Source organism: Rutidosis leptorrhynchoides, chromosome 1 (genome assembly GCF_046630445.1).
Source record: "Rutidosis leptorrhynchoides isolate AG116_Rl617_1_P2 chromosome 1, CSIRO_AGI_Rlap_v1, whole genome shotgun sequence".
Classification (NCBI taxonomy): domain Eukaryota; kingdom Viridiplantae; phylum Streptophyta; class Magnoliopsida; order Asterales; family Asteraceae; genus Rutidosis; species Rutidosis leptorrhynchoides.
In genome coordinates this window covers 311,814,900-311,835,715 of record NC_092333.1, presented here as the reverse complement: position 1 = coordinate 311,835,715, position 20,816 = coordinate 311,814,900, and the positions used below count along the sequence as shown (strand labels likewise).

Sequence of the window (20,816 nt, the reverse complement as noted above, 5' to 3'; positions counted from 1 at the left end):
ATTTCCAGCTCTTATTATTGTGCACATAATAAGCGCGTACTTTTGCGAAACAATTTGTATGCGTATATGCGTATACGTTATGAATCTTCTAAGTCCGCCGAAATGATCCTTAGGCTATTAATTAGCATTGCGAAGCATCTAAATATTGGCAAGATCAAATATTTAGGATATATCACTCCTTTCGCAATAATTTGCATGCTAAAGTGGGCAATTTCATCACTTTGCTTTTTAAACACTGCGAAATACTATAACATTATGAAACAGACTGCAAAACGTTTCATAACTATTCGCATTTCCTATATAAGCTTTTCGCATACTTTTATAAGTGTTTATTTTTGAAATTTCGTCAAGTGTGATCAAGATTGCAAAAAATTAAAAACAAGAACACTTAATAAGTACATTAGCCATATGCCTTGTATCCAATTTCGCACTTTATACATGTATATCTGATAGTTTTCGCAAAACTATGCATAATATCGCTTTAACAAAACAGCATGCCATGCAATAGGTAAAGTTCGCCCTTCCATATCTGCGAGCTTATATGATCCTGCCGCATTAATTGCCACAATCTGATAAGGGCCTTCCCAATTAGGACCCAATTTACCAGGCTTTTCTGCTCTGCTTGCTTCATTATTTCGCAGCACCCATTCACCTATAGCGAAGGATAAATGATGCATGATTATGACTTTAAAAACGCAATTTAGAACAAGCTTTCTTCACCTAACATATCTGAACAAAAAGACCCAATTTGTAACAGTAACAGCCCAAAACAGAGTATAAAACTCTGAAATAAGAACACAATGGATAGAGAATCTAAACCCTTAATTGATAAAGATACCACCACAATTAGAGATCTAGAAACACTCCAAGTCTTCAATTACAGCTGATAAAGATTCCACCACAACTATAATATCAGATATGAAGAATCTGATTTCACCACAATGTTTGATAAAGTAACACCACAAACACTGATAAAGAAACCACTCTTAGCCACCGGAATCAAAGATTCGTAAAGACACAGAGAATTTTGTAAATAGATAAGCTCTATCAAACTTTTCATTCAATCATCAACTGCCTTTTACAATTACAAGAGCTCTCTATTTATAGGAGAAGCTTAACAGCTATTTTCTAGATAAGACAAAAAACATAAAAAGGAAATGGAGACAAAAAAAAGGACAAACAATTACAAATTAGCCAATAAGAATAAAGGACACAATCTGCAAAAGCCTGCCATTTGTTAGTGCTCCTTCCATGATAAAAAGCATCCAATGATAGATGGAAATCTTCCTTGGACAGCTAACATTCTTCTAGAACAGTCGTGCACGTGTTAAGCACATGACCTGACCGATTTATTGAAATGGTAAGTAAACTTTGAATCGCATCAGCAAGCTGGACCTTTAGAAAGAAAATAGCATCGCCTGCTGGTTGAACTAAGTTTCATGTGCTGGTTGAGCTTAAAATTCTTCAGCTGGTTGGACTAGCTGGTTTGTCTAAGTATAACTTTGCTTGCTCGATTTGCTGGTTACCCGACTGAGTGAATTAAAGCTTTACTGACTAAACTAAGCTCATTTGCTGGTCCGGCTAGCTGGTTCTTCTTAATTGCTGGCTTGCCTTCAACTATCAAAAACTTTATTCATTAAAACATAATTACTTCAGTTTAAGGACTGAAGTAGGGTCACCCCTGAAATGTCCCGTTCTTATTGATTAAAAACATTCCATATTAATTGATTTCGTTGTGAGGTTTTGACCTCTATATGAGACGTTTTTCAAAGAATGCATTCATTTTAAAACAAACCATAACCTTTATTTCATAAATAAAGGTTTAAAAAGCTTTACGTAGATTATCAAATAATGATAATCTAAAATATCATGTTTACACACGACCATTACATAATGGTTTACAATACAAATATGTTACATCGAAATCAGTTTCTTGAATGCAGTTTTTACACAATATCATACAAACATGGACTCCAAATCTTGTCCTTATTTTAGTATGCAACAGCGGAAGCGCTTAGTATTCACCTGAGAATAAACATGCTTTAAACGTCAACAAAAATGTTGGTGAGTTATAGGTTTAACCTATATATATCAAATCGTAACAATAGACCACAAGATTTCATATTTCAATACACATCCCATACATAGAGATAAAAATCATTCATATGGTAAACACCTGGTAACCGACATTAACAAGATGCATATATAAGAATATCCCCATCATTCCGGGACACCCTTCGGATATGATATAAATTTCGAAGTACTAAAGCATCTGGTACTTTGGATGGGGTTTGTTAGGCCCAATAGATCTATCTTTAGAATTCGCGTCAATTAGGGTGTATGATCCCTAATTCTTAGATTACCAGACTTAATAAAAAGGGGCATATTCGATTTCGATAATTCAACCATAGAATGTAGTTTCACGTACTTGTGTCTATTTTGTAAATCATTTATAAAACCTGCATGTATTCTCATCCCAAAAATATTAGATTTTAAAAGTGGGACTATAACTCACTTTCACAGATTTTTACTTCGTCGGGAAGTAAGACTTGGCCACTGGTTGATTCACGAACCTATAACAATATATACATATATATCAAAGTATGTTCAAAATATATTTACAATACTTTTAATACATTTTGATGTTTTAAGTTTATTAAGTCAGCTATCCTCGTTAGTAACCTACAACTAGTTGTCCACAGTTAGATGTACAGAAATAAATCGATAAATATTATCTTGAATCAATCCACGACCCAGTGTATACGTATCTCAGTATTGATCACAACTCAAACTATATATATATTTTGGAATCAACCTCAACCCTGTATAGCTAACTCCAACATTCACATATAGAGTGTCTATGGTTGTTCCGCAATATATATATATAGATGGGTCGACATGATAGGTCGAAACATTGTATACGTGTCTATGGTATCTCAAGATTACATAATATACAATATAAGTTGATTAGGTTATGGTTGGAATGGATTTATTACTAACTTTCACGTAGGTAAAATGAGTAGTTTTTATCAATCTTGTTTTACTCGCCATTTCTTCGTTTCTAATCCGTTTTGAGTGATTCCAGTGGCCACGGTTTCGTATTGAACTTAAATTTATGAATCTAAATAGAAAGAGTATAAGTTTATAGTCGGAAATACAAGTTACAAGTCATTTTTGAAAGAGGTAGTCATTTCTGTCGAAAGAACGACATCTTGATGACCATTTTGAAAAACATACTTTCACTTTGAGTTTAACCATGATTTTTGGATATAGTTTCATGTTCATAAGAAAAATCATTTTTCCAGAAGTATAGCTTTTAAATCAAAGTTCTTCTTAGCTTTTAATTATCCCAACCAAAACAGCCCCCGATTTTACTACGACGGCGTATATCCAGTTTTATGGTGTTTATCGTGTTTCCGGGTTTTAAATCATTAAGTTAGCATATCATATAGATATAGAATATGTGTTTAGTTGATTTTAAAAGTCTAGTTAGAAGGATTAACTTCATTTGCGAACAAGTTTAGAATTAACTAAACTATGTTCTAGTGATTACAAGTTTATAACGTTGAATAAGACAGCTTTTTATGTATGAATTGAATGATGTTATGAACATCATTACTACCTCAAGTTCCTTCGATAAACCTACTGGAAATGAGAAAAATGGATCTAGCTTCAAAGGATCCTTGGATGGCTTGAAAGTTCTTGAAGCAGAATCATGACACGAAAACAATTTCAAGTAAGATTTCCACTCGAAATAAGATTGTTATAGTTATAGAAATTGAATTAAAGTTTGAATATGATTATTACCTTGTATTATAAAGATAACCTACTATAAGTAACAAAGGTTTCTTGATCTTGGATGATTACTTGGAATGGATTTAGAAAACTTGGAAGTAAACTTGCAATCTTGGAAGTATTCTTGATTTTATGAAACTAGAACTTTTGGAATTTATGAAGAACACTTAGAACTTGAAGATAGAACTTGAGAGAGATCAATTAGATGAAGAAAATTGAAGAATGAAAGTGTTTGTAGGTGTTTTTGGTTGTTGGTGTATGGATTAGATATAAAGGATATGTAATTTTATTTTCATGTAAATAAGTCATGAATGATTACTCATATTTTTGTAATTTTATGAGATATTTCATGCTAGTTGCCAAATGATGGTTCCCACATGTGTTAGGTGACTCACATGAGCTGCTAAGAGCTGATCATTGGAGTGTATATACCAATAGTACATACATCTAAAAGCTGTGTATTGTACGAGTACGAATACGGGTGCATACGAGTAGAATTGTTGATGAAACTGAACGAGGATGTAATTGTAAGCATTTTTGTTAAGTAGAAGTATTTCGATAAGTGTCTTGAAGTCTTTCAAAAGTGTATGAATACATATTAAAACACTACATGTATATACATTTTAACTGAGTCGTTAAGTCATCGTTAGTCGTTACATGTAAGTGTTGTTTTGAGACCTTTAGGTTAACGATCTTGTTAAATGTTGTCAACCCAAAGTTTATAATATCAAATGAGATTTTAAATTATTATATTATCATGATATTATTATATATTAATATATCTTAATATGATATATACATTTAAATGTCGTTACAACGATAATCCTTACATATATGTCTCGTTTCGAAATCCTTAAGTTAGTAGTCTTGTTTTTACTTATGTAGTTCATTGTTAATACACTTAATGATATATTTAATTATCATATTTTCATGTTATATATAATATAACAATGTATTAATATGCTTCATATATATTTAGTAAGACGTGGTTATAACGATAATCGTTATATGTATCGTTTCGAGTTTCATACGTCAATAGTCTCCTTTTTAAGTATATAACTTATTGTTACTATTTTTAATGAGATACTTGATGATCATTATATCATGTTAAACATATATATTTATTCATTTATGTATCATCATGTCATATACAACTTATAGCATTCGTGAATCATTGGTCAAAACTGGGTAATCAGACGTTTACAAAATTTCCGTTTCAATTAATCAAGTCTTAACAAGTTTGATTACTTAACATGTTGGAAACATTTTATCATGTAAATATAGTTTTCATTAAACATATAATCATAGAAAGGTTCGGAAAAGTTCGGGTCACTACAGTACCTACCCGTTAAATAAATTTCGTCCCGAAATTTTAAGCGATTGGAGGTGTTGGCTCATCTTCTGGAAATAAGTGCGGGTACTTCTTCTTCATCTGATCTTCTCATTCTCAGGTGAACTCGGGTCCTCTACAAGCATTCCATCGAACCTTAACAATCGGTATCTTATTTTGTTTAAGTCTCTTAACCTCACGATCCATTATTTCAACGGGTTCTTCAATGAATTGAAGTTTTTCATTGATTTGGATTTCGTCCAACAGAATAGTGAGATCTTCTTTAGCAAAATATTTCTTCAAATTCGAGACGTGGAAAGTGTTATGTACAGCCGCGAGTTGTTGAGGTAACTCAAGTCGGTAAGCTACTGGTCCGACACGATCAATAATCTTGAATGGTTCAATATACCTTGGATTTAATTTCCATCGTTTACCAAATCGAACAACACCTTTCCAAGGTGCAACCTTAAGCATGACCATCTCTCCAATTTCAAATTCTATATCTTTTCTTTTAATGTCGGCATAGCTCTTTTGTCGACTTTGGGCGGTTTTCAACCGTTGTTGAATTTGGATGATCTTCTCAGTAGTTTCTTGTATTATCTCCGGACCCGTAATCTGTCTATCCCCCACTTCACTCCAACAAATCGGAGACCTGCACTTTCTACCATAAAGTTCTTCAAATGGAGCCATCTCAATGCTTGAATGGTAGCTATTGTTGTAGGGAAATTCTGCTAACGGTAGATGTCGATCCCAACTATTTCCGAAATCAATAACACTTGCTCGTAGCATGTCTTCAAGCGTTTGTATCGTCCTTTCACTCTGCCCATCAGTTTGTGGATGATAGGCAGTACTCATGTCTAGAAGAGTTCCTAATGCTCACTGTAATGTCTGCCAGAATCTTGAAATAAATCTACCATCCCTATCAGAGATAATAGAGATTGGTATTCCATGTCTGGAGACGACTTCCTTTAAATACAGTCGTGCTAACTTCTCCATCTTGTCATCTTCTCTTATTGGCAGGAAGTGTGCTGATTTGGTGAGATGATCAACTATTACCCAAATAGTATCAAACCCATTTGCAGTCCTTGGCAATTTAGTGATGAAATCCATGGTAATGTTTTCCCATTTCCATTCCGGGATTTCGGGTTGTTGAAGTAGACCTGATGGTTTCCGATGCTCCGCTTTGACCTTAGAACACGTCAAACATTCCCCTACGTATTTAGCAACATCGGCTTTCATACCTGGCCCCCAAAAATGTTTCTTGAGATCCTTGTACATCTTCCCCGTTCCAGGATGTATTGAGTATCTGGTTTTATGAGCTTCTCTAAGTACAATTTCTCTCATATATCCAGATTTTGGTACCCAAATCCTTTCAGTCCTATACTGGGTTCCAACTTCCCAAATATTAAGATGCTTCTCCGATCCTTTGGGTATTTCATTCTTTAAATTTCCCTCTTTTAAAACTCCTTGTTGCGCCTCCTTTATTTGAGTAGTAAGGTTATTGTGAATCATTATATTCATAGATTTTACTCGAATGGGTTCTCTGTCCTTTCTACTTAAGGCATCGGCTACCACATTTGCCTTCCCCGGGTGGTAACGAATCTCAAAGTCGTAATCATTCAACAATTCAATCCACCTACGCTGCCTCATGTTCAGTTGTTTCTGATTAAATATGTGTTGAAGACTTTTGTGGTCGGTATATATAATACTTTTGACCCCATATAAGTAGTGCCTCCAAGTCTTTAATGCAAAAACAACCGCGCCTAATTCCAAATCATGCGTCGTATAATTTTGCTCGTGAATCTTCAATTGTCTAGACGCATAAGCAATTACCTTCGTTCGTTGCATTAATACACAACCGAGACCTTGCTTTGAGGCGTAACAATATATCACAAAATCATCATTCCCTTCAGGTAATGACAATATAGGTGCCGTAGTTAGCTTTTTCTTCAATAACTGAAACGCCTTCTCTTGTTCATCCTTCCATTATAATTTCTTCCCTTTATGCGTTAATGCAGTCAAGGGTTTTGCTATTTTGGAGAAATCTTGGATGAATCTTCTGTAGTAACCAGCCAATCCTAAAAATTGACGTATATGCTTCGGAGTTTTTGGGGTTTCCCACTTTTCAACGGTTTCGATCTTTGCCGGGTCCACCTGGATACCTTCTTTGTTCACTATGTGATCGAGGAATTGAACTTCTTCCAACCAAAATGCCCACTTTGAAAACTTAGCGTACAGTTTTTCTTTCCTCAATACTTCTACCACTTTTATCAAATGTTCTTCGTGCTCTTGATCATTCTTTGAGTAAATAAGTATGTCATCGATGAAAACAATGACAAACTTGTCAAGATATGGCCACACACTCGGTTCATAAGGTCCATGAACACAGCTGGTGCGTTAGTCAATCCAAACGGCATAACCATAAACTCGTAATGACCATAACGCGTCCTAAAAGCAGTTTTTGGAATATCATCCTCCTTTACTCGCATTTGATGATATCCAGAACGTAAATCGATCTTTGAATAAACCGACAAGCCTTGTAGTTGATCAAATAAGTCGTCAATTCTCGGCAGTGGATAACGGTTTTTGATGGTAAGTTTGTTCAACTCTCTGTAGTCAATACACAACCTAAATGTACCATCCTTCTTCTTGACAAACAAAACAGGAGCTCCCCATGGTGATGTGCTTGGTCGAATGAAACCACGTTCTAATAGTTCTTGCAGTTGGCTTTGCAGTTCTTTCATCTCGCTGGGTGGGAGTCTATAAGGAGCACGAGCTATTGGTGTAGCTCCTGGTACAAGATCTATTTGAAATTCAACAGATCGATGTGGAGGTAGTCCCGGTAATTCTTTCGGAAATACATCGGGAAATTCTTTTGCGACAGAAACATCATTGATGCTCTTTTCTTCAGTTTGTACTTTCTCGACGTGTGCTAGAACAGCATAGCAACCTTTTCTTATTAGTTTTTGTGCCTTCAAATTACTAATAAGATGTAGCTTCATGTTGCCCTTTTCTCCGTACACCATTAAGGGTTCTCCTTCTTCTCGTACAATGCGAATTGCATTTTTATAACATACGATCTCTGCTTTCACCTTCTTCAGCCAGTCCATGCCAACTATTACATCAAAACTCCCTAACTCTACTGGTATCAAATCAATCTTAAATATTTCACTACCCCGTTTAATTTCTCGATTCCGGCATATATTATCTGCTGAAATTAATTTACCGTTTGCTAATTCGAGTAAAAATTTACTATCCAACGGCGTCAATGGACAACTTAATTTAGCACAAAAATCTCTACTCATATAGCTTCTATCCGCACCCGAATCAAATAAAACGTAAGCAGATTTATTGTCAATAAGAAACATACCCGTAACAAGCTCCGGGTCTTCCTGTGCCTCTGTCGCATTAATATTGAAAACTCATCTGCGGTGTTGTCCATTCGTGTTCTCCTGGTTCGGGCAATTTCTAATAATGTGGCCCGGTTTTCCACATTTATAACAAACTACATTGGCATAACTTGCTCCGACACTACTTGCTCCGCCATTACTCGTTCCGACACCATTTGTTCCTTTCGTTTTGTTAACCCCTGGTCCGTAGACCTCACACTTCACCGCGCTATGACCATTTCTTTTACACTTGTTGCAAAATTTGGTGCAGAACCCCAAGTGATACTTTTCACACCTTTGGCATAGCTGCTTCTGATTGTTGTTGTTGTTGCGGTTGTTATTGTTGTTGGGATGATTGTTGTTGTTGTTGTTGTTGTTGTTGTTGTTGTTGTTGTTGTTGTTGTTGTTGTTGTTGTTGTTGTTGTTGTTGCTGTTGTTGTTATTGTTGTTGTTGTTGTTGTTGGGCCGTTTGTTGTAGTTGCGATTGATGTTGCGATTGTTGGGATAGTTGTTGCGATTATTGTTGTAATTGCTGTTGTTGTTGTATTGGTGATTCTTATCACCGTTTTCCTCCCACTTTCTTTTGACTTGCTTCACATTGGCCTCTTCAGCCGCCTGTTCTTTAATTCTTTCCTCAATCTGGTTCACTAGTTTGTGAGCCATTCTACATGCCTGTTGTATGGAGGCGGGCTCGTGTGAACTTATATCTTCTTGGATTCTTTCCGATAATCTTTTCACAAACGCGTCGATCTTCTCTTCCTCATCTTCGAACGCTCCCAGACACAATAGGCACAATTCTGTGAATCATCTTTCATACATGGTAATATCAAATCCTTGGGTTCGTAACCCTCTAAGTTCTGTCTTGAGCTTATTGACCTCGGTTCTGGGATGGTACTTCTCAATCATCAAGTACTTGAATGCTGACCACGGTAGTGCATAAGCATCATCTTGTCCCACTTGCTCTAGATAGGTATTCTACCATGTTAACGCAGTACCTGTGAAGGTATGCGTAGCGTACTTCACTTTGTCCTCTTCAGTACACTTACTTATGGCAAACACCGATTCGACCTTCTCGGTCCATCGTTTCAATCCGATCGGTCCTTCGGTTCCATCAAATTCCAAAGGTTTGCAGGCAGTGAATTCTTTGTAGGTGCATCCTACACGATTTCCTGTACTACTAGATCCAAGGTTATTGTTGGTATGTAGCGCAGCCTGTACTGCGGCTATGTTTGAAGCAAGAAAGGCACGAAATTCCTCTTCACTCATATTCAAGGTGTGTCGAGTAGTTGGTGCCATTTCCTTCAAAATAGTCGAATGAAACGAGTTAATCATACAGAATATTAAGAGTAGTCAATAGTATCTCGTAGCATAATATGAACTCATTTATAAAAGCTTTTTCTTCATATTAGCATTTTATAAGTTTAAGTTCGGGTAGTACCTACCCGTTAAGTTCATACTTAGTAGCTAATATACAATTCAACTACTACAATTCTATATGAAAAACTGATTATAATAATATTTCGCGTTCAAACTTTTACACAATATTTTACAAACTTACAATACCGCTTATTTTACATATAGCATGAAATATAGCACACAATAAATTTGATACAAGATGGTTGTGAAGATAATTCTAGCTAGTACACAAGTCGTTCAGCAAAGGCAATAAAGACACGTAATTCATACGTCCAGAAACAAGTCATGCATTCTGGTTTTACTAGGACTACTTCCCATCCTTGGTCTTGTGAAACATAACCGTTATGGCCGTTGATAAGACAGCGTGTTGTAACATCGTCAAAGGGACGAGGGTTACGTAATGTCCAACAGTGCCGTAACAATCTAAAAACCTCATTTCTTACCCCAACTACTGAGTCCGTTACTTGTGGAAATGCTTTGTTTAATAGTTATAGCCCGATGTTCTTGTTCTCACTTTGGTGAGAAGCGAAAATTACTAACCCGTAAGCATAACATGCTTCTTTATGTTGCAGTTTAGCCACTTTTTCTAAATCATGAAGTCCTATGTTCGGATACATTGAGTCAAAATAATTTCTTAACCCGTTGCGTAAAATAGCACTTGGGTTCCCCACAATATATGCGTCAAAGTAAACACATCATAACTTATGGGTTTCCCAATGTGATATCCCCCATCTTTCAAACGAAAGTCTCTTATAAACCAAGGCATTCTTGGAACGTTCTTCGAATGTCTTACAAACTGATTTCGCCGTAAATAGTTGTGCCGAAGAATTCTGACTGACTCTAGACAAGATTTCATCAATCATGTCTCCGGGTAGGTCTCTTAAAATATTGGGTTGTCTACCCATTTTGTGTTTTTATACTGTAAAATAGACAAGAGTTAGATTCATAAAAAAAAATACTTATTAATACAAGCAATTTTTACATATATCATAAAGCATAAGCACACTATATTACATATATTACACCATACGAATACAACTATCTTATTCCGACTCGCTCGTTTCTTCTTCTTCGGTTTTGGTTCGTTTTACCAAGTTTCTAGGGATATATGATGTTCCCCTAATACTAGCTTTCGTTTTCCACAACGGTTTAGAAAAACCTGGTGGTTTAAAGGTTCCCGGGTCATTGTTACAACTTAAGGACTTCGGGGGTTGACGATACATATAAAGTTCATCGGGGTTGGAATTAGATTTCTCTATTTTTATGCCCTTTCCCTTATTATTTTCTTTTGCCTTTTTAAATTCAGTTGGGGTAATTTCTATAACATCATCGGAATTCTCGTCGGAATCCGATTCATCGGAGAATTGGTAATCCTCCCAATATTTTGCTTCCTTGGCGGAAACACCATTGACCATAATTAACCTTGGTCGGTTGGTTGAGGATTTTCTTTTACTTAACCGTTTTATTATTTCCCCCTCCGGTTCTATTTCCTCCTCCGGTTCCTCCTCTTCCGGTTCTGATTCTTCTTCCGGTTCTGATTCTTCTTCCGGTTCCTCTTCGGGAACTTGTGAATCAGTCCAATATATATTCAACTCTTCGTTATTATTAGGTGAGTCAATGGAATTTGTGCTAGAGGTAGACATCTATCACACAATATCAAACATGTTAAGAGATTAATATATCACATAATATATACATGTTAATAATATATAGTTTCCAACAAAAATGTTAAGCAATCATTTTTAAAGAAAACACGGTCGAAGTCCAGACTCACTAATGCATCCCAACAAACTCGATAAGACACACTAATGCAAATTTTCTGGTTCTCTAAGACCAACGCTCGGATACCAACTGAAATGTCCCGTTCTTATTGATTAAAAACGTTCCATATTAATTGATTTCGTTACGAGGTTTTGACCTCTATATGAGACATTTTTCAAAGACCTCATTCATTTTAAAACAAACCATAACCTTTATTTCATAAATAAAGGTTTAAAAAGCTTTACGTAGATTATCAAATAATGATAATCTAAAATATCCTGTTTACACACGACCATTACATAATGGTTTACAATACAAATATGTTACATCGAAATCAGTTTCTTGAATGCAGTTTTTACACAACATCATACAAACATGGACTCCAAATCTTGTCCTTATTTTAGTATGCAACCGCGAAAGCGCTTAGTATTCACCGGGGAATAAACATGCTTTAAACGTCAACAAAAATGTTAGTGAGTTATAGGTTTAACCTATATATATCAAATCGTAACAATAGACCACAAGATTTCATATTTCAATACACATCCCATACATAGAGATAAAAATCATTCATATGGTGAACACCTGGTAACCGACATTAACAAGATGCATATATAAGAATATCCCCATCATTCTGGGACACCCTTCGGATATGATATAAATTTCGAAGTACTAAAGCATCCGGTACTTTGGATGGGGTTTGTTAGGCCCAATAGATCTATCTTTAGAATTCGCGTCAATTAGGGTGTCTGTTCCCTAATTCGTAGATTACCAGACTTAATAAAAAGGGGCATATTCAATTTCGATAATTCAACCATAGAATGTAGTTTCACGTACTTGTGTCTATTTTGTAAATCATTTATAAAACCTGCATGTATTCTCATCCCAAAAATATTAGATTTTAAAAGTGGGACTATAACTCACTTTCACAGATTTTTACTTCGTCGGGAAGTAAGACTTGGCCACTGGTTGATTCACGAACCTATAACAATATATACATATATATCAAAGTATGTTCAAAATATATTTACAATACTTTTAATACATTTTGATGTTTTAAGTTTATTAAGTCAGATGTCCTCGTTAGTAACCTACAACTAGTTGTCCACAGTTAGATGTACAGAAATAAATCGATAAATATTATCTTGAATCAATCCACGACCCAGTGTATACGTATCTCAGTATTGATTACAACTCAAACTATATATATATTTTGGAATCAACCTCAACCCTGTATAGCTAACTCCAACATTCACATATAGAGTGTCTATGGTTGTTCCGCAATATATATATAGATGGGTCGACATGATAGGTCGAAACATTGTATACGTGTCTATGGTATCTCAAGATTACATAATATACAATATAAGTTGATTAGGTTATGGTTGGAATAGATTTATTACTAACTTTCACGTAGGTAAAATGAGTAGTTTTTATCAATCTTGTTTTACTCGTTATTTCTTCGTTTCTAATCCGTTTTGAGTGATTCCAGTGGCCACGGTTTCGTATTGAACTTAAATTTATGAATCTAAATAGAAAAAGTATAAGTTTATAGTCGGAAATACAAGTTACAAGTCATTTTTGAAAGAGGTAGTCATTTCCGTCGAAAGAACGACATCTTGATGACCATTTTGAAAAACATACTTTCACTTTGAGTTTAACCATGATTTTTGGATATAGTTTCATGTTCATAAGAAAAATCATTTTTCCAGAAGTATAGCTTTTAAATCAAAGTTCTTCTTAGCTTTTAATTATCCCAACCAAAACAGCCCCCGGTTTTACTACGACGGCGTATATCCAGTTTTATGGTGTTTATCGTGTTTCTGGGCTTTAAATCATTAAGTTAGCATATCATATAGATATAGAACATGTGTTTAGTTGATTTTAAAAGTCTAGTTAGAAGGATTAACTTCATTTGCGAACAAATTTAGAATTAACTAAACTATGTTCTAGTGATTACAAGTTTATAACGTTGAATAAGACAGCTTTTTATGTATGAATCGAATGATGTTATGAACATCATTACTACCTCAAGTTCCTTGGATAAACCTACTGGAAATGAGAAAAATGGATCTAGCTTCAAAGGATCCTTGGATGGCTTGAAAGTTCTTAAAGCAGAATCATGACACGAAAACAATTTCAAGTAAGATTTCCACTCGAAATAAGATTGTTATAGTTATAGAAATTGAATTAAAGTTTGAATATGATTATTACCTTGTATTAGAAAGATAAACTACTGTAAGTAACAAAGGTTTCTTGATCTTGGATGATTATGTGAGGACCCGTCCTAATCCATCCGGACGAAGTCCATATCGATTATAAACGATTCACAACAGTTGATTACATCGCGAGGTGCTTGACCTCTATATGATACATTTTACAAACATTGCATTCGTTTTGAAAAGACAATCTTTCATTACATCTAAAGTTGACAGACATGCATACCATTTCATAATATATCCAACTATAATTGAGTTAATAATGATCTTGATAAACTCAACGACTCGAATGCAACGTCTTTTGAAATATGTCATGAGTGACTCCAAGTAATATCTTTAAAATGATCAAATGCACAGCGGAAGATTTCTTTCGTACCTGAGAATAAACATGCTTTAAAGTGTCAACCAAAAGGTTGGTGAATTCATTAGTTTAACATAAATAATCATTTCATAATTTTAATAGACCACAAGATTTCATACTTCCATTTCTCATAAACATACGTCCCGTGCATAGAGACAAAAATATCATTCATATGGATTGAACACCTGGTAACCGACATTAACAATATGCATAGAAGAATATCCCCTATCATTCCGGGATCCTCCTTCGGACATGATATAAATTTCGAAGTACTAAAGCATCCGGTACTTTGGATGGGGCTTGTTGGGCCCGATAGATCTATCTTTAGAGTTCGCGTCAATTAGGGTGTCTGTTCCCTAATTCTTAGATTACCAGACTTAATAAAAAGGGGCATATTAGATTTCGATCATTCAACTATATAATGTAGTTTTGATTACTTGTGCCTATATCGTAAAACATTTATAAATTAAGAGAGTATATTACTGTGAAGAACTCAAGAACTCAAAAATTGATTTTTAAATTAAGAGTGTTATAGGTTATGATTACAACATGAATTGTGTTGCAAATCATTCCTATAAACTTTATGGATCATCAAATTAACTGGAGATATCAAAACAAACTCGAATTTGATTCAAGAACACTTAGTTGACTTTGAAAATCAAAACTTTGACTCTCAAATTAGAAATTGATAGAAAGAATTGAAGATTGAAAACTTACAGATAGTTTAGATAGACGATTCCTAACAATACTGCATTATTACATTTTGGAAATTCATTCGAAGTCAAAATATGGTAAAAAAGATGAATGTACAGAGTGTCGAGCTTATTTTTGGTTTTCTATCTTTCTCGAATGCATATATCTATATAAGGAATAAATTTTATTCTGTAATGTACCTTGAAATTGACAGATAACAAATTGTAGACAAGAAACAAAAATTGATAAAAGTTGAGAGTGATCTGCAACTGATTTTGGAAACTGTCTGTGTACTATCCTTTTTTATATATCATTAATATTAATATTATTAATTAATAAATATAAATATATATATTAATAATAATAATTCTTTTAATATTATTAATACAAATAATAATAGTATTATAAATAACAAGAATGATGATATTTATTAATCATAATGTTTATAATAATAATATTAATATTAATAATAACATTAATGATAATAATAATACTAATATTAATATTAGTATTTGTTAACACCTATTTCCTTATGAGGTAAGGCTTAGTATGTCAACAAGAGACTAGAAGTGATCTAGCTTTAGGAGGGCGGAGTGTTGCCGATTGATTTTTACCCTCGGGAAATAATCCCTGCAGACCCGGTTCACAAGTGTAAAAACTTGTGGGGTAGCTTAATCAATCTGCCGTCCGTAGAGCGTAAGAGTGCTAGCCGGATGACTTCTAGTGAGAGAAAGTAGAGAGAGAAAGAGAAGTGAAGTCTCAGCTCTCAAAGTTGTCAGAATATCTGAACCTGTGTAAAATGAAGACCCAAGGGGTCTATTTATAGTGTCAGATCTACCAGATTTGTTTGGGGACACGTGTCAAATGATGATACGTTCTGTTACATGTGCTCCAAAATTTATGCTAAATGCGGCGCTCTCCGGCCAGGGCTTATGCGCTAGGTGGCCTTCAGGGCTTACACATGACGGAGCAGCCTGTACAGCGGAGAACGTTGGACAGACAATCTCCACAAAACTGTTGTTTCCAGCCTTCCTGATGCTATTTTTATGCGACTATTATGCCTTTTATGTGTGTATATGATAGGATACACCATTAGTATTGAAAATAACAATAATATTACTAATACAACTAATTCTTAACTTGTAATTACATTTAATATACTAACCTTGCATATTATTAATTATGTAATACTTATTTTATATAATAACACATTTGAATATTTAATATATATATATATATATATATATACATATATATATATACATATTTATTTACACACAATCGTTCGTGAATCATCGGACATAGTCGAAGGGTAAATGTTATCCATGTAAACAGTTCAAAAATTCTGATACTCACATTACAGATTTTGCTTATCGTGTCGAAATCATATAAAGATTAAGTTTAAATTTAGTCAGAAATTCCCGGGTCGTCACAGTACCTACCCGTTAAAGAAATTTTGTCCCGAAATTTGAGTGAGGTGGTCATGGCTAACAATAAAAATGTTTTCATGACGAATATGAGTTGATAAATAGAGTTTTATCGTCATTGAGTAATATGGATAAAACAATTCGTTTAGGTGAAGTGTACGAGTGAAGCTATCACAAAATAGTGAAATGAGAAAGACAAGTTTCATTATAACTTTTGACTAGTCATGGTTGAATTTCAGAATTCAAGGGATTCAAAGAAAATCTTAGAAATCTATAAGATCTGATTCTTCGAGGTTTGAGGAAATTAGGATCTCTTTGTTTACTATATATGTGATCTATAAGATCTATAAATGTGATGATCTATTTCGATTGCCCTGTTGGATATTTTTACTATATATCCACCCTCTTTGTTTTCTTATTTCCACAGCTCCCAACTTCTGTTCTTCCTCCCTCAATTCATACTTTAAAACATTCGTCAATATGCTTCATCCAGTTCTAATTCTTTATATACTCTTAAATTTCATATCTGTTATTCTTATTTTTCATCTACCATCGGAGGATTTTATTTACTTTTACTATTACCTTGGGGTTATAGTATTTTTAATTCTCTCGTGCCTTTACGTTGCAATACGTATTGATATGCACGGTTTGTAATTTACGTGTTGTTGTCAAGTTTCACATTTTCTTACATATTTAAAGATTCCATACTTTCGTTTCCTCTTCCCGACTTCAAGTCAAGCGAATAATGGTCTAGACTTTGTAGGTATGGATTTTGAAATGAGCATAGTTAATGTTCTAAGAAGGAATTTGTAATGGCACGATCTTGATTTATCAAATTACCAGAATACCTCGGAAAAGACCGAATCATCAAGAAAAATATTTTCTTGATATGTTTAGAGGTTAAGTAGAATACAAGAGTCGTGTAACTTGGCACATGATGATGTTATGATCTATGAATCATCACGTTCCATTTAGAAACTCAGCATGACTTACTGTAATATAATCACGTTGATCAAATGTCATTATATTATCTAACTCATGCTTCAGTTCCCAACACTACTTCAAAATCATTTATATTTTATACTCGAAGGTTTTAGAATTTAGAAACTAAAATAGTTTCTTTTATGATGTAACATAGATAACACGAAGAGATAACCAATTTCGGATAAGAAGAGCTATGAAAATATTCTCAGAAATATCAAAGATATTTATGATGATATTTTCAGAATTTCTAAGATCGAAGGTTGATGAAGAAAGATTTTCCACAAGATTTAATATGAGTATAGAGCAAGGTTTTCTCTAAAGATTTCATTGGATACAGAATTATCTGGATTCTTTGAATATAGGGTTTGGTCCTTGTATTTGTCCTTGGCCTCCTTCATGGTTAGCTCAATCCGTTTTCCAGTTCCAACTTTTCTGAGCTTTTCCAACATGCTATTCTTTATTATCAAACTTCTGGCTGTTAAGATCGTTTACAGTTTTTACTGCTTCATTCAGCTTTTTCAACATTTCGAGTATTGATTCGTAGACTGGGTGCTTTTCATAATTTCAGAATGGAAGGTCATAATTCTAAGAGAAAAAGGTTATATGTATACCTATAACTGTTGTTGTAGAATTGTTGCGGGATTCAAAATACTGATTGCTGATTCCCTGTAATTGGTATGGCAATACTCGTTACATGATGCAGACGAATATATAATAAGGTTTTAATGAACAAATATAATGGTTCTTCGAAGGGACTTAAGACAATGTGTAATGAAGTTGCTGGTAAGTTTACAGATAATGTGGCAGAATATAAAAGGTTCCCCAACAACGATGGCGAAAGGCGTACTTATATATCAAGGCTATAATAAGGCTAATCCGAATGAAAGTCAAAGTTGACTTGCTGGAGCTGTGACAAAATTTGCTAATTGGGAAAGAGATTGCAAAGTTATTTTCGGCAATAACAACGTTAAAGGAATTAGCACAGCTACGTGTTAAATGTTTACTCAGTTTTCGAGAGTTTTCAGGTGCATAACTATACGCATCAATCTTTTCTTCCATAGACGAAGTGCGGTTGGTTCATCCTCTCGATTGAGGTGTTTTCAAGAAATATGAAATGTTTGAACGCAGATTGGAATCGTCAAGATACAAATGAGGTTTAAGATGAAATCAAGTGGCAACTTGAAGAATTGTTTAGTTTCATAGGTTATAATCAATATTTTAATTCATTTTAATTGTCCAATGTTTTTAGTCCACAGTCGATAGTCCACAGTTAACAATCCAATGATTCATATATAGTTTAATATATAATATTCGAATTAATTAATACGTATCGTGACCCGTATACGTCTCAGACTCGATCACAACTCAAACTATATATATTATTATAGAATCAACCTCAACCCTGTATAGCTAACTCCCGCATTACTGCATATAGAGTGTTTATGGTTACTCCAAATAAAATATATAGATGCGTCGATATGATATGTCAAAACCTTGTATACGTGTCCCGATATTTAAAGTGCGTAAAATAAATAACAGAAATTAAATAACGATAAATAAAGTGCGTAAAGTAAATAATAGAAATTAAATGACGATAAATAAAGTACGTAAAGTAAATAACAGAAATTAAATGACGATAAATAAAATTGAGAGAATGTAAATTGCGATAATTAAATTGCGATAAATAAAGTGTAACCAGTTAGCTGGGAACAATTAGTTAGGAACATTTAGCATGGATTCTTAACAAAATTTCTCATAGTTAATTTGTTTGTTTCTAACAAATTTTATTTTGTCAAATGTTTTCTTCATTATGCCACTTGTTGGATTCTGATAGGTCAAAATTCAAATATGAAATTGAATGAAAATGATTATTCTGCGGTGAACGGATACGTATATCGGTGGTTGTAAGTAGAATAGCAAATGATTGTTGAATCAGATTCAAAGAATGTACGATGTAACTTATTAGTGTGAAATCTAAATATTCCTCGGGTATTACCTACCCGTTAAAATATTTTCACCATTAATAGTTTGTATAAAAGAATTTTTAATTACAATCTTTATGAAAACATATATACATATATATTTTCTTCAGATGTAATCATTGATTTAATGAGTTAATATAATATTAAACTCATTTAGTTTTCGGTTGGAACTAGAATAAATAATCTCTAAAACTTTAGAGATTACATATTCGCCATGTCGAACGAAGATAAATGAGGTAGAACGATACGTAGAATGAAGATCATACTCAAAGTACATATGATGATATTGAAGCATGGATTGTTGATGGTACTGGTGATGTTATTGATGGTACTGTTGGTACCGGTGATGTTGTTGAAGCTGGTACATTTTGCACCATATTCTTCGAATTGATTATTCGAGCGCGAAGTTCGTTGACTTATTACTCCAGGATGATTGTCGGTCGGAACGAACGGATGAATAAGGTTCAGAATTGTGGATAGAATATAATCTTGTCGAGTTACCCTGGAAATGAGACTGAAAATGATGTCTCGAACAGGTTCGCCGGTAAACGCATCAGGTTCATTGTCAAGAGGTGAATTCGGTTGGTGGAAGGGATTGCCTTCTGCGCGTTTCCATTAATTAAGTCGACTACGAACCCATCAGATGAATTGATAATGGTTGATTGGTTGATTCATGCCGGTGACGCTGTTTTCGGAGCTTAGGTGAACATCTATGTCGGAATAGCTGTCGGAATAACTATCAGAATAGCTATCAGAATCTGAGGGACTCGAACTGGTTGTAGGATTCATCTCGTACGATCAGATGAAGGATTTTCGATAAGAAATAGATTATAGGATGTAAATTAGTACTCTGCAATACATAATTTACATATGCATATATAATACTAGAATCCCATAAGTTACGGAGGAATCTACGGAAGTTGTCAGGCAAAGTTACAGTAACAGATATGCTAAGATATGAAGTAGCAGATACGCTAAGATATGAATTTTGTCTATACACTATTCATGCAGTCAATGTAGTAAAACGTGTCTAGACTAAGAATGATAAGCAAGTGATTTTTTAAGAATGATAAGCAGGTAATTTTTGACACGAAATGATAAGCAAAACTTTTGACATGTAGACACGGTCGAAGTCCAGACTCACTAATGCATCCTAACAACTTATCAGTTAGACACATTAATGCAGACATGGTTCGCTAAGACCATCGCTCCGATACCAACTGTGAGGACCCGTCCTAATCTATTCGGACAAAGTCCATATCGATTATAAACGATTCACAACAGTTGATTACATCGCGAGGTATTTGACCTCTATATGATACATTTTACAAACATTGCATTTGTTTTGAAAAGACAATCTTTCATTACATCTAAAGTTGACAGACATGCATACCATTTCATAATATATCCAACTATAATTGAATTAATAATGATCTTGATAAACTCAACGACTCGAATG

The 20,816-nt window shown here is 34.2% G+C and overlaps 1 protein-coding gene across 1 annotated transcript in view; it reads right to left on the bottom strand.

Annotated features, from left to right (window-relative positions):
• Positions 1-464: 464 nt before the first annotated feature.
• LOC139898965 (uncharacterized) overlaps positions 465-20,816 on the bottom strand; it is a 36,547-nt gene continuing 16,195 nt past the window's right edge. The window contains exon 7 of the mRNA XM_071881770.1: positions 465-547. Coding sequence (XP_071737871.1) covers positions 465-547 — 83 coding nt within the window. The remainder of the gene's footprint in view (positions 548-20,816) is intronic.